At 42.2% G+C, this 15,020-nt stretch overlaps 2 protein-coding genes across 5 annotated transcripts in view; both read left to right on the forward strand.

The window, feature by feature from the left end:
• The first annotated feature begins 1,044 nt into the window (after nt 1–1,044).
• LOC137781110 (tumor necrosis factor receptor superfamily member 6B-like) lies at nt 1,045–3,296 on the forward strand. The gene is made up of 5 exons (XM_068569679.1): nt 1,045–1,062; nt 1,841–2,210; nt 2,400–2,579; nt 2,667–2,748; nt 2,859–3,296. Exons 1-5 carry the CDS (start codon nt 1,045–1,047, stop codon nt 3,079–3,081), a joined length of 873 nt encoding a protein of 290 aa, XP_068425780.1. The 3' UTR covers nt 3,082–3,296.
• Nucleotides 3,297–4,244: 948 nt separating this feature from the next.
• The window catches only part of LOC137781034 (F-actin-uncapping protein LRRC16A-like), a 55,398-nt gene continuing 44,622 nt past the window's right edge, over nt 4,245–15,020 (forward strand). For all 4 annotated transcript variants that reach the window (XM_068569536.1, XM_068569538.1, XM_068569537.1 and 1 more), the window contains exons 1-2: nt 4,245–4,660; nt 8,396–8,493. In XM_068569536.1, coding sequence (XP_068425637.1) covers nt 4,621–4,660; nt 8,396–8,493 — 138 coding nt within the window. In that variant the 5' untranslated portion in view covers nt 4,245–4,620. The remainder of the gene's footprint in view (nt 4,661–8,395; nt 8,494–15,020) is intronic.

Here is a 15,020-nt window from a genome sequence, read left to right on the forward strand (position 1 = left end):
TTTTTTCTTTGCCTTTTTTTAAGTCAACAAAAAAAGGCAATGAAAAAAAAAAAAAAAAAGGTTGATAATTTTTTTTTTTTGCTAATTCTTTTTTTTTTGGATCCTATTTTTTTTTGTGTGTCGGATATGGGCTTCCATAAAGCTGTGCCTTGATGCAAAAAAAGAGGAAACACTACCACTTGTGTCCACAGGGGCCGCCAGAATCAACACAAAATGGAAGCTCCTCATAGTACCTTTAAGTAAGTGTCTAAAAATGTTCCATCCACATGGCTGAAGTCCAGTATAATCGTATCAAGTGGCTGAGGAATGAAAAAGCTCAAAAGCCAAGTTTATGTCGTGGATATGGATAGAAGCGCTGGCAATCGTCACGGTCCTGATTTACTCTGAATCCTCCTTGGATCATCAACATTGTCTTCTGGCTCTGAAACATCTTCTTCCACAACACATATTTTCCCACAAGATCGTCAGCCTGCAGTGTTTCAATGGGAATGTGACCTGAGTTTCACACTCAGCACACATGCTACTCTCATCAGTGCACTCTCACCGTGTCGGAGTGGGTTTCCTCCGGCTTCCTTTTCCAGCCCGGAGACTTAAGAGAGGTTCATTGAGGATTGATAATCGATAAATACACATTTCATGTAGCTTTTTTATTCATAAAAGCTTAATGAAATGACTGTATTGTGCATTAGTGATACAATCTGACAGGGTTACCTTTGTGGAAATGTATTTTCTCATCGGTAATATCCTAAAGCTGGTTTTGTACGTTGAGATGAGTTTCTAGGGAGAACCAGAAACAGCCTGCGTTGGATATAAGGTCAACTTTACATTAAATACTTCCTAAATAATCGTGTCTGCTTCATTTAGCTATCGTGTTTTAAAATTCATACAAACTTTACACGTGGAAGTAGTTTGACCTTTTAAAATCACAATTTTACAAATCATTATCCTTAAAAAAAAACCCACAAACGCCCACACAGTTCCGCATGACCGCTATATAAACGACACTGATTCTTCTTTAAAATCCTCTTCAACAGAAGCGGTGACATGCACATCGTCAGCATGGTGAGTATTCTGGTTAACGCAAAGTTTGAGATGATTAAAAACTACAAAGACAGAGGTGTTTCATGAAAATAACATTTTTCAGGGTTATATGTAAATTCTCAAACTTTAAGTTGTCATAGGATAAATATGTGTCTATCTTTCCTCATCTAGATGAATGACTAAAGAAATGGTTCTGGCTTTTTTTGTCTTTTATTGCTTTTTAGGAAATTGCTTTCTCGATGTTATAGTATAGTGTATAACAGTAGTAGTATAGTTGTCTTATGAATGATGCCAGCAATTTGAATTGTATATCATCTCTGATTGAAAACAATCTGGCCGATTTATTGTATGTCATAAAGAGTCGAATAGCAAATATTTCTGCAGTCAAATGTTGTTTTTTTGTGCACAAATCTTGTATAAATTATTTACCTTACATTGCTATAATGCATCCAAAAAAAGGTGGAGAAAAAAAACTAGAAATGAAGTTAGAGTATCAATGGTCTATAAAAATACAGTATGACCAAATATCTATCAGATTAATGGAATAATGTCATCTAACATGTTAGATAATACTTTAACCTCATCCTGTGCCTCCAGTATCAGTCTGATATCACTGCAATAACCCTGTTTTCCATCATTGTGTTTTACTGTGTCTATAGGAAAACTAAATTATGGTACTAAAGTTATTGCTTGTCTATCCAATAAGATAGATGCACTAGTTGTAGTAGTGCCAGGCCCAATAAAAGGCAGTAATAGATGAATTAAAACACAGTAATCATGTCTACTCACCTCTCCTCAGCTCCTCTTTCCGTTCCTGCTCCTGCTCTCTGGTGTGGAATCCACTCCCACCTTCACGCACCGGGACTCTCTCACCGGGGAGGCCCTCATCTGCGACAAGTGTCCGCCCGGCACGTACATGAAGGCGTACTGCACCGCCAGCACGCGCACCGAGTGCGCGCCGTGCAGAAGCCACCACTTCACCGAGCTGTGGAACTACCTGCCCAAGTGTCTCTACTGCAACAACCTGTGCGTGGAGAACCAGGAGGTGGAGACGGAGTGCACGGCGACCAGCAACCGAGTCTGTCGGTGCAGAGACGGCTTCTACATGACCGGGGACTCCTGCTCGAGACACCGAGCCTGCGGGCCCGGACACGGTGTTCTAAACAAAGGTATTCAACAGGGGAAAGACGTGTTAGTAATTCAATACACGAGGCATCAATCAATTCATGTTGTACAGGAGAACTGAGACAAATGTCCGGTTAAACTGCTGACATGCGCGTGATCACGTGGGCTCTCCGGAGCCGAAACGGTATTTTAAAACATTGTGCTGACCCTAAAGGCATTGTTGTTCTCTTTAGGTACGTTACAAACGGACACTGAGTGTGAAACCTGTTCCGATGGCTACTTCTCTACCTCATCGTCTGCGCTAGAATCGTGCGTAAAACACCAGGAATGCGCGAGCGGACAGATTGTTCTTCTCCCCGGCTCACTCAAACAGGATGCAATGTGTGGCTCCTGCGAGGATCTTTCAAACGGCAGTGAGTACTTCACTAATCTGTACAGCACGCAGTTATAATTACCTAAATAACAGCATGTTTTTGGTAACTTATAACTTTCTTCTGCAGGTGAGACTCTCAGAACATTCTTCTCAGGATTCTTGAGCATGCACAGGATACGTGTCATAAAAATGAAAAGATTTGTTGCCAGGTGAGTCTATAGCTTCTCTCTGTAAACCCTCGTTTTACCTCTGTACAGCTAATCCATTCACCTCTGAGTTCACTGAATACATATGCTGATAACTCATCTCCCTCCAACAGGTACATTCATAAACCACAGAACGGGGCTCACCCCAAAAAGAGGGAACCTCTCAAGGATCAGATCAGAGCGTGGCTGGCCCATGCTCCCGAGGAGCAGCTGAAAGCACTGCCAAAGATGCTGAAGGCTTCTCACATCTGCGATTTGACAGACAAACTAGAGACCGTGTTGAATGGGATTAAGCAGCAGAGCCCAAACTGTACCTTACCCCTCTTAGATGATTAGATCACAGGTGCATACAGCGTGGGGTTACCGATACATACTTCTTTCTCTTATTTGCATGTGTGTCCGTTTGATAACAAGTATTTCAACATATTTTTTTTAATTTGCATGTTAATTGGGAGTGCATGCATTGCCTCCATGGCCTCAAAGTTTGACCTTGTGACCCCTCATATATGATGTCAGTGTTGCTACTTGACAAGGCTTTACCGACAATGATAACTGACACTTTTACATGTCACTCTCAGGATCTAAATAAAGTATAACAGTGTCTTGCAAGCTGTGTGTCTGTAATTTAATCAATTTACCACAAGGTGTCGCCATCTTCCTTATCTTTGATCATCAGTACTGACGTTTATATGAATGCAGTGAAGTTAGATATTTCACTATTTGTTCATTCATGTATTATACACACCCATTTAATTTCCCATAACTCACAATGCAGACGTCTCATTGGCTATTTTCTGATGAAGAGCATTTTTAAATTAAAATAATAAGACAAATGCTCTAAAATGTGTGTTTACTTTGAATTTGTGGTTGTTAGTTATGGAATATCGGCTAAAGTCATGATAACTGCGATGACAAGAACCATTCTTGAAATATTATATTGTGATACTCAGTGTGAGCACATTCACAGCTGATGTAATTTTCAGTTCGTATTATTAATATTATTATTATTTTTTATATAAAAAGAGCCTTTTTTCCCCGTACAATTCCGTAGGCCAACATTCCCAAAAATAATCCCACAGTTTCAGAGTGTCTTTAAACTCGTATTCGTGACGTTATTATAGGCTAGTTATAAGAAGTCTGTATTTATCTTCAATTATATGTCTATATTAAGACTTATCCAATGGGAGTAGCCTTTGTAATGTAGCTCATTCATGCGCAGCGTCATCCTTTTTGCTGCAGCACATGGTGACAAGGACCACCACCGGCGCCGTCCAGGACCGCTAGAGGTCCCTGGTCCCGAGCTTGGGAAACCACTATCTATTGTAGCCTGCTCATTAATACCGGGCTGCCACCGCCACCGCCCCGCCTCCCCCGTGCCACGCCACGCCACGCCGCCCCGGCATCGCAGACTGTCGCATCACCGAACGGGGAGGGGCCCCCGGTTTGCCACTATTGGCTGGCAGGCCACTGTACCACCGACAGCTTTCCGGTCGGGCCACGGCGGCGAGCGCGTGAGCGAGCGAGCGAGCGAGGGAGCGGTGGTCTTTTCATCTCGCCGAAAGCGCGCAACCTCCTGCCTTTCGCCATGATTTTGAGGAGACTTTAAGCGGGCGTTTTGTTTTGTTTTCTCCTGGACTCTTTCTTCGGCGTACACAAAAACAAAAACGCGGATACACGTTGACCGGGGACACCGCGAGAGGAGCACGGGAGCATGTAACCGGGAGAAACGCACCGGCGGCACCACCTGACACTTCTCTCTCTCTCTCCCTTTCTCTCTCTCTCCCTCGCTCCCTGGGTTTCCTCATTATCTGCAGCTTTTCCTCGGTGTTCTGGCTTGAACTCGCTTCGTCGTTTTGGATAATTACCTCCAGCAAAATGAGCGAAGAAGTGTCGGAGGTCCCCAAAGAGCTCCTGGGTAAGGACGTACCGTTTGTAATTTGTAGCCATGTGTCCAAGCTGGAACAATCAGTGCTATACCGCCTCAGTCGAGCTCGTGGCTCACAGTGTGCACGTGCTCTTCAGTGACTTATACAATAACATACATATGCCATTCGTGCAATTCCACATACGTATTGGTGGCCAAGAGAGAGATATCGAGTGGTGATGCGATTATCTCCCACAGTGTTGATGGTATCCAACCTCTTCCCCCCACTGGGCCAGTTTGCTTGTGTCATTCTTAATGTGATGGTTATTAAATATCTCTTTAAAAAGGTTCATAACACACCTCCAGTGAGGCTGTGGGATTGTAGTAGCTTGTGTACTGCTGTTGTTGATCAAGGTGCTCGTGCTGTCGTGGATGTGTTGTGGACTACAGCCTTTATTTGGAAGAGAAGCTAGATCGTTTAGATGGCATCCCACATAATGTGCAGGGTAAGTTATCCAGCTGTGACCCTTGGTCCACTCTCACGCATCTGGCCTGGAGTTTTTTTTTTAAACCCAGCCTTACACTTATTCTGTCTTCTCGGTTTAAGCCTTTCGTGTTTCTTTCACTTTATTTGCTCCTGCAGTCTGTTTGGCCCAAGCTCTTGACTTTCTTTGTTTGGCGAAGTAGCTCAGTTTTTGACACCTCAGTGCAATATTGAACATGCACAAGCTCTCTCTCTCTCTCTCTCTCTCTCTCTCTCTCTCTCTCTCTCTCTCTCTCTCTCTCTCTCTCTCACAGACACATGCAGGCCTACAATGCTCTTTTGGCTCCATGTCTTTCTTAAGGAGACAGAACGCAGAGGAGGCTTGAATTAAAATGCTTGGTCACGTCCTCGTCACTGGGTCAGGCGTGCTTCACGTCCACTGAGTCACTGATTGTTTCAGCCAGTCACTTGACTTTTCTGCTCTGTCCTCTGTGTTTGTGCTATCGTTTATAACCCTGTGCCCTCACACAAGCATCTGGCCTGTGTTGTCTGTCAGAAGACAAAAGTGTGTTCCTTTTTTAAGTTTTTATTAGATGGATGTGATAATTTAACCCTTTTACTGTTACAGTAAACAGAGCATGTTATCTCTTATTCTCGCAACCTGTTACCATAAAGTCAAAACCTTTTAGTTCCCCCTGAAGTAACCTTAAGGTTGTTAAAACCATCTCTGCTCCAACCCTGTTCATCCATTTATACACACACACACATCTGTGTAAGATATTTGTTATCGTTAGACACTGAGATAGAAGTTAAACTAACCAGACAGTGGGTCAACGTGTTGGTACACTATGAGCTCATTAGCGATGCCTTTCAGAGTCTTTCGCTTACAGTCGGCAGGTTCTCTATCTGCACCCGCTGCCTTGGAGAACCTTCCTGATTCTGGCTGCACAACCGTTCCCGACGCGACACACTTGCCTACTTTGTCGTGACGCTATTGTCAGTCACGCGGTGCTGACCGGAGGAGTACATAACCAGCCATTGTTTGCCGGTGATTTAGCATCACACAACGTCACTCTTGGCATCCCACAAGGACTTTCAGCACGACGCTGCGGCTGGAAACAGCTCGAACCGAGTTAAAGAACTAACATGGAGCGAGTCTGAGAGAGATGTGTGTGTGCTTGATAAGAAGTAGTGTGTTACTGCCACTCGACAAAGGAGAAAACAGACTCACAAGCATATGTCTGAATGAAATAAGATTTGTTTTGTCTTTTTAAGAAACAACAGAGAAAATACATGACTCACGTTACCCATCAGAGCTCAACAGGCAGTCAAAGCTGTTACCTCGGCGCAGCTCGCGGCGGCGGCGGCGTGCTGTGTCGACACAGAGACCGTGTGTTGTGCTGTCCGAACGTTGAAGAGTTGTCTCGGTATGCTGAGGATGCGGTAACAGACGCATGCAGAGTCCCGGGTGCAGGGCAGGCCTCTTCACCCGGGACTCTGCATGCGTTTGTTAATGCTTGTAAACTGAACCGGTTTGCTCTTCATCTCTGCAGTTGTGCCGATGCTCGCCGTCCAACTTGGTTCAGAACAACAAAACAACAGGCAGATAGTAGCCGGCATCGAATGAAATAACCTCAAAGTGTTTTAATTTCTCGGTTTCTTTGCAGAGACAGAGAGAAATGTTGATGGGTGATGACCAAATTACTTTTCTAGCGTAGTGTCACCCCTAATTGTTTGACTCATTAGGTAACAACTCATGTTGTTTCTATCATCTTCTAGTGAACACTTCCAAAGTGTTTTCCATTAGCAACTCTCTGGAGTGAAAAAATACAAACCACAGATCTCGTCTGTGACATAATCAACACACAAATCGAGAAGGTCCGAGGATCAATAAATGGGCGACCGACTTAATGGGCTCGTGAAATGTTTGTTGGATCTTTTTACGAGGCCATAGGCTCACGAGTGTGAGCAAGTGCGCGTGCCTGAACTGCCTAATTTTAACCGCGGGGGGGCAACTGCCTGGTATAACGTCCGCTCCTGTCACAGTTTTAATGAATGAGCAGAAAAATGCAATTCGTCGAAAAAAAATGATATACGAGAGTCTGTCAGGGACCAAAACCTGCCCGGTCTCATTAAAACATGCACGATCTAATTGTGTGTGCATGGATCTGTGGATGCTGGGTGTCTGCTCCGGTAGTTTTCACAAAGACCGCAGTTGGAAACACATTTGAACATTTTCCTTGGAGGACATTTCAAAAAGCCGGCAGATGAACCTAATTATTAGTTTCACTTTGATCTGATGATGGTTTGTGGAAGCCTGGAGGCGAAGAGGATGCACGCATGCCGGCACAGATGTGTGTATGCACACGCACGCACACAACCCATCTCATCTCCGTCTCAGACTCATGTGCACAGACTGTATCAGCGGCTGTGTGGCGGGTGGGTGACCCAGATCTGCTCTCTAAACCGGCTCCCTGACAGGAGGCTTCGACTGGGTGTGAACAATCAAACCATGCAGCAGAACACACACCCAGCACATTTCCCTCTCTGTGTGTGTGTGGGTGTGTGTGTTCACAGATGATCCAACTATTATTTTGGTCCAATTACTTAATTCATTACCAAATACCAGCAAAACTTCTGCCATTCCCTTCAGCCTCAGTTGCACTTTCCTTGTGTTTTGTGCTAATTGACAAATTTTAGCATGCTAACATTTAGCTAGCTACGTTTAGCTGGAGACTTAAGAATGCTGTCGGATTTCCCCAGGCGAAATGTTCTTCATCATTGCTGCAGCTCACTCATCTTTTTTTCAGTGCTATAATCATAACCGTGTGTGAGGACATGCACGCAGTGGCTCACTAGAGTGTATTCATGTGTATTTTGATGTCAGAATTACTGGTGGCTGTTTCACATCCCATCACAGATGTGATGACATCTGAGAGAAGAAGTATTCGTGACGTGCAAATTCAATGAAAACTAGAAGAAAGATCATTCCTCTTAAAAATGGGACTTGATACATTTTTCATTGACACACTTTTCTAATCGGTGGATGTGGAGATATTATTCTCCTGTGGCAGGAACACACGGCTCTGCTGTCGAGGTCAACATGTTGAAATCCTGACTCAACTTGAGCTCATGATTCAGATGTGAATCTTCAAAGTAACGGCATCGTAACGCATCGTGAAGCGCTTTGCAGCTTTCCTCTTCTTCCAATTCAATGCAAAAAAGTTCCCACATGTCGAGACTGAATCTCACCTGATTGCCTCTCTCATTTTGTCTGTGTGTGTGTGTGTGTGTGTGTGTAGAGAGCGTGAGGGATGCAGTGGGGAGGAAGGTGAAGCTGTCACTGAGGAGGAGAGTCAAACTGGAGATCAAAGGAGACAAGACGGAGAACAGAGTCTTGGTGAGTCATTTCCTTCTGCTTTCAAGCTCATCTTCATCAATGAGCGCTTAAATCTTCTTCTTCCCACGTATCTCTGCTCTAAAATGTACAGATTTCATTTAGGAACATCAAAACCTCTCTGGTTTTCCTCTGTCTCTCTCTCTCTGTCTCTGTCTCTCTCTCTCTCTGTCTCTCTCTCTTCAGCACTTGGCAGACATTCATTATTTTACCCGTAGCAGTGAGCACCACTTCACTGCATTGCCACGTCGTCTTTTCTGGTTCATCTACTTAGATTTCTGAGTTAATTTCCTGCTCATTAAAGGTGGAAACGATGCCGACGTCAGCCCTGAACGTCTTTAGTTTAGTTTGAAGACCGGTCATCGTAGTAATGTTGTCCAAAAGCATTACATATCCTTCAGTCCCGCTGGTCACATTCTCTGCAAGTGGAACTGGCATCATTAGATGTGGAGAGGTTTCGTTACTGATTGCCAGAACGCTTCCAAGTATCTGGGTCGTGGGTTTCTCTCTGTGGATTATATGCGTGCCAAAGTTGAAGAATTGAACAAGGAAGTGTTGCACGAGACCTGAACGACTAACGATCTATCTCGGCTTGGTGAATCAAGGTTCAAGGTTTTTTATTTTGCCATTTGTGCAAAGACCAACAGTCCAGACACGTTGGAATTTTTTTTCTTCGAAGGGCTCTGAGTCAGTTTTTTAAAATAGAAACACTATAATAGGAAGGAGAAAGAACATAAACTATGGAGGAAAACACTATACATATATACATAAAACACTATACAGACAGTATAATGTGTATAATGTTTAAAATACTAAATAACAGTAACAATTAGACTTTATGACATGGTTTCACATACATTTATCATATAGAAACGTTGGACTCAAATGTGGAAGTCAGTAAGTTGAACGAGGCAACACCTACAGCCACACGTGTATTTTTGCCTGTATTGTTTTACATTGCATTAAAAGTACGCACAATAAGCGAGCTGTTGGTGTGCAGACAACTATGACTGGATAGTGTTTCTTCCCTGACCCACATCAAGTAGATGAATAAATGATATCAGTGGAAAGTGTAAAGCGAGCTGAATCCAAGAGTGTGTGTCCTGTGATTGTGTGTGTTCACATTGGCTGAGCTTTGGCACAGAGGAGTTTCATTTTGAGGCAAGTTGTGGCAGTCGAGATGAGCTGTATGAGCCACTATGCTGCCACTGCTGACTGTGTTAAACAGTGAGCCAAACGTCCATATCTGACCCGTCTCTTCCACCTCACACAGTGTCTGCCTGACGTCTCTCCCCACAGGCCCAGTCTCTCTTTATCCTTCATGAAAAGTCATGCTAATGCAATAAAAGCAGCCGCTGAAGTTGAACACATTGGTCCAATACTGCCAATAAATAACTCATCCAGTCAAGTCCAGTCCAGTTTTTTTTCATATTTCCCCATATTGTAATTTACATTACCAGAATATAGTAATCAGAACAATTTATTGCCAAGTAAGTTTGCACAGACGAGGAATTTGTCATGGCAGAAGGTGCTCAACATTTGACAACAACAACACTAAACAAGGAACATTTAACTATAAAATAAAAAAAAACAACATAATAATACAATTAATTCATTTAAAAAATATATGTATGTGTGTGTGTATAAATAAATAAATAAATAAATAATATATATATATATATATATTATTTATTTATATTTTATATATTTATTTTTTATTTTTATATATATATATATATATTTATTTATATATATTTATTTATATATATTTATTTATATATATATATTTATTTATATATATATATATTTATTTATATATTTATTTATATATATATATATATATATATATATTTATATTTATTTATTTATTTACCCGAATTAGTTGTATAAATGACATGGGGCTGTACCTCCGGGTACATGCACATGTATGTGCCGTGTGCGATACCGTAGCCAGAACGACCACGGTTATGCAAATTAGTTCCGTTTCCCTTTAGTTGCTCATACTGATTTGTGGTGTTCTTGATCATAAACTAATGAAAGAATGTATGCTTTTTATTTGGTTGTTTGTTGAACAATGTTTTTACTTTTTAAGGATGTATTTCTGGCTCCCCAGCTGTGCATATTTTTGGATAATCTAGTTCAGTCAGGTGCTCGGCTTGAGGCTAACTCTGTTGACGTGGTTACAGCAACAATGTCCTCATGTGGGAGCTGGAAACAGAGGCTGTAGTGGTGCGCACACACACACACACACACACACACACACACACACAACAATGCACAGCAGTGGGAGTCAGTACTGAGAAGTGAGGAATGCCAGTGCAGCGGTTCTGGTATTTTATCCAGACGCAGAGCCTGAGAACGACGAGTTTGTGTCGACGCTCTGCTCGACCGGGCTGGACAAATAAACCAGTGTTTGTTGAACAATGTACTCACTGATTCATCAGATAGTGTAATGTGTTCACAAGAAGTGTACGAGCATGATGCAGCAACATTTGATTCACTTGAAGACCACATGAGCCGCTACTCAGCCCGTGAAAAGTCTATTAACTTCATGGGAGTGCAACTCTAATGCAGGAGTACGCCTTTAAGATTTTAGATGTGTTTTCTAACACGAGAAATACAGCTTCAGTTTATATTTTATCTTGCGCTCTTTTTACTGCGATCACAGATGTAATGGAATAATTAAGTAACACTGCCTCAGAAAGTTGTTTTTTGGTTTATTTCGAAGTGACAATGGCCATTAATTAACACTAATGTAATGTTTTTAAAAAAAAATCTGAAGTCACTTAACGGATGTTACTGATAGCGCCACTTTCTACTGAAGAGTTTAATAAGTAATCTGTGTGACTACAAAGGTGGAAAAAAGTGACTAATTTCATTGGTTGCCTAATTCTACTTCCTGTGGAACACACACCTGTTTAATCTGTTAACCGAAGAACATATTACTGTATTAACACAACCGAGTCATCTGTTTTAAATCACTAAACATTGTGTTAAACATTGCATTGTAGAAACAAAATGAATAAGGTGAGATAATCCCTTTATCGGTCCCACAGTGGGGACATTTGCAGGATTACAGCAGCAAAGTGCAAATAAACAAACGAGACATAAGTAGAAAAACAAGATCAAAACTCGTATAATAAACATTAATCACACGGTGAATATTGAGCGTCTAGCAGCCTCATACCTGAGCTGTACTGAAAGGCATTTTCAAACTGATCTATCTCCATTTTGTGATTTACAGTCTGGATTTTATGTTTTTCGTTGACATTTATTGAACTTCCTTTGTCAGTTTACTGCAGCCGCATGCAGATGATAGTTTTATTTCCTTCAGACAACGCCGGGCATCTATCTGCAGCGTACACTACGGCCATAATGAAGCGAGGAATATGGTTATTTCCTCAAATACACACAAGGCTCTCCCCCCCTTTTTCCCGCGGAGCTTTTGCTCAGACTGCGAGTGGAGCGTCACAGCGCCCGAGGCGTCTCTTAAGCACACTGAAGCTTAATAGATACAGTCATCTCCCTCCTTTTGAAGACGGAGGGATGAAGGAGGTATAGAGATAATATCATCAGTCCATCAAACGCACCCGGGAGGAGGGAAGATGAGAGAGGAGCATGGCCAATGAGGCGGTCTGGACAACGTCACACAAATGTTTGCTGTAAAACTCTCGCAGAGGGACACAAATCATGCAAAGCTGGAAGAAATAAAGACGACTCGGCAAACATCACGCCCTCAAAGATTTGAACATGGTGTGACAATGCAGGTGAAGTCCGTACAGAGGTGGGCGGATGCTGAGGCGTTGCTTTTTAAAGTCATTCAGTATGAACATACTGCACATTATCAAAGAAGAACAGCTTGACTTCAATAATGTTGTCAGACCGAGAGGTCGAAACGCTTTCTGTTGTCCTGCTGCCATTACTCATCCAGCAGGGTTAAACATTCACAGATCGCCATTTAAAGCTACAACATTGGAGGGTTGGTGTGCTGTCAAGACTTCCTCTTGATCTCCTGGTGTGAATAAAGGAAAGTGTGTGTGTGTGTGTCCAAGCCAGAGACTGTCACCAATAGTTAACTGCTTTATTGCATCCCATTGTTTGCTTTGCATGTGGGAGTGGCAGCAGCACAGCACAAACCTGCTACGCATCGGCGCGATTAGATCGCGAGAAGCTCCGATGTTAATCTTGACGCAGAGCGGGTGGAGCCCATACTTAAGTCCAGGAGGTCTGAGACACTTACATCACAGTTATATTAGATTCTTACATTACACTGCAGAGAATAAGCCGCCATGCAGCCGGCCTGTGTCGCCCCACATTAGGGCTCGAGGTTTAGAGACAAGATGATAAAAAATAGTCCCACTTCTAATCCTGTTAAGTCCTGTTAACACACAAACTGGATGTATCTAACCGGATAAATGGTGCATCACAGAAGCATATAACTCTATATTTAGTTGTGTCTCTGTGCTGAAGTGGGGGTTCCACTTTTAAACCACAGGAAGTTAGTTCGGCTATACTTTCCTCCACTCCTCCGGACTTAATTTTGACCTTGAATATTTTGACCACCAAGTATTTGAAGAAGCTGAAACTTCTGTTTCCCAGCTTGCCCTGACATTTATATTTCATTGCACATGAATTGCAGCCTCTGTACAACTGTTGTGTGTGTGTGTGTGTGTGTGTGTTTACGGATACTTGTATGTCTGAGACGGTCTACTCTGTCTCTGTAATGTAGTCTGAAGGTGAGACATGTTTAAGGAGCTTGCTTCCATCTGAGAACATCCTCTCCAAGGTGTCTTTCCGGCCATCGCTCCTTGTCATTAACCTGGAGGTCTATCATCAGGGAGCCCAGGTCGGTTCCCTGATGATCACCTGAGACGTCCTCTCACGGGAGCCTGCGCTGGCTTCTTGTTGTTGTGGTGATAAAACCCTTTTCCTTGAAGGCTGCAGAGCAAGGATCCTCCACATTTTACATTCCCTTTGATGTGAGACTACAGTGTTCAGTCTTTGCTCTCGGCTGGTTAAGTTATATTTAGTGTGGCGTTAACTTTATTTACAGCAGAGTTTTAGCTGCGACTGTATTGCAACTTTGCACTTTTAAGTATTGTTTGCTGGTTGGCCGCTCTGAAAAAGAGTGAAGACCAGAAGAATTATTAAAGAGGGAGATATATTTGTTTTTGTATCTATACGATGGTTAATGATACATTTATTAATATCTATGTCATATAAAAAAAGGAATATTTATAATGTTTATTTTATGGAGAGCAAACATTTTATATCTGTGCCTGAAAGTGTCTTCATGCTTAATCTTTCTTTCCCTCCTTTTTTACTTTAGGTTTTTTTTTGTATTTTGGGATTTGTGGTTAGTATGGAAGCCCATTTCCGCCACACACACAAAAAAAATTAGGACCAAAAAAAAAAAATTAGGACAAAAAATAATAATAATAATAATTTGGAAAAAAAAACATTTTTATATCTAAATATATATCTAATATAAAAAAGACAACGAAATTTTTTTTTATTTTTTTAAAGTTTTGGTCCTAATTTTTATTTTTTTGGTCCTAATTTTTTTTTGCTCCTAATTATTATTATTTTTTGGGTTCTTTTTTTTTTTTTTTTTTGGTGGAAATGGGCTTCCATAGGTTAGAGCAGCGTGACAAAAGATGACACATACAGTAGTATGCATTTAAAACTTTGCTTGGTTGAGTTTCTTTATCCTTTTAATCAGGTTCAAATAGTTATGATGTGGTTTGGCACATAATCATTGTCTCTATTAAATAGTTAACTCCGCTTGAATCTTTTGTGTTTCTGGCCATATGCTGCGGTGACGATTAACATAATTGGGGGGACATTCAGAGCTAAGCAGGCAGAAAACAAGTGTCAAGCAGGTCACCATGTCCATGTACTGTTCTCTGTGACCATGTAGTCTGGACTTTAATGATTTGTGATTGGTTAAATGGACCATGTTAGACTCCTGCAATTCCAATTTTAATGCAATGTTTTAGTTTAAAAAGCTGAAGAGTGAGGTCGCTGGATCCCTCAGCACGTTAGCGTGCCGTTCCCTGTTGAGTGTGTAACCGATATCGACATCGTCATCCTCGCTTCACGTCAGCGTGTGGAGATCCTGCACGGTGGAAACGTCTTAAAGCGCTGGATCTATAATCCTCGCTCGTCCCTAAAGATGGCTGCTTACTACGGTCGTATCGCACACCGCCGACTAAGCGCATGGCAGCAGCGCGACCTCCCTGCAGTTGTAGTGAGACAAAACCCTTTGCAGGGTCTCTCTTTGGTCAATGCATCTCTGCGGCTTCCTGGAGCAAGTCAAGACCGTCGTCACTGTAGCTTACATGGTCGGCTTGTCGCACGCACGCCTCAAACACACCTCTCTTATAATTAGATCGATGCATGACATTAATCCATCTCTGTTGCACATTTGAAATGCATCATGTAACCTGTTACGTAACGTGTGAGGCTGAGAGAGAGAAAGAGAGAGAGAACGAGGTTGAACACGCTCATTACGTCCTATAGCTCGCTCG

The sequence above is a fragment of the Clinocottus analis genome, unplaced genomic scaffold (genome assembly GCF_023055335.1).
Source record: "Clinocottus analis isolate CAN_PGR_092001 unplaced genomic scaffold, fCliAna1.0.p SCAF_9, whole genome shotgun sequence".
NCBI classification, from domain to species: domain Eukaryota; kingdom Metazoa; phylum Chordata; class Actinopteri; order Perciformes; family Cottidae; genus Clinocottus; species Clinocottus analis.

Coding starts and splice junctions, on each gene's coding strand:
- LOC137781110 (XM_068569679.1), top strand. Junction 2,211..2,399: donor ACACGGTGTTCTAAACAAAG/GTATTCAACAGG, acceptor TGTTCTCTTTAG/GTACGTTACAAACGGACACT. Junction 2,580..2,666: donor CGAGGATCTTTCAAACGGCA/GTGAGTACTTCA, acceptor TTTCTTCTGCAG/GTGAGACTCTCAGAACATTC.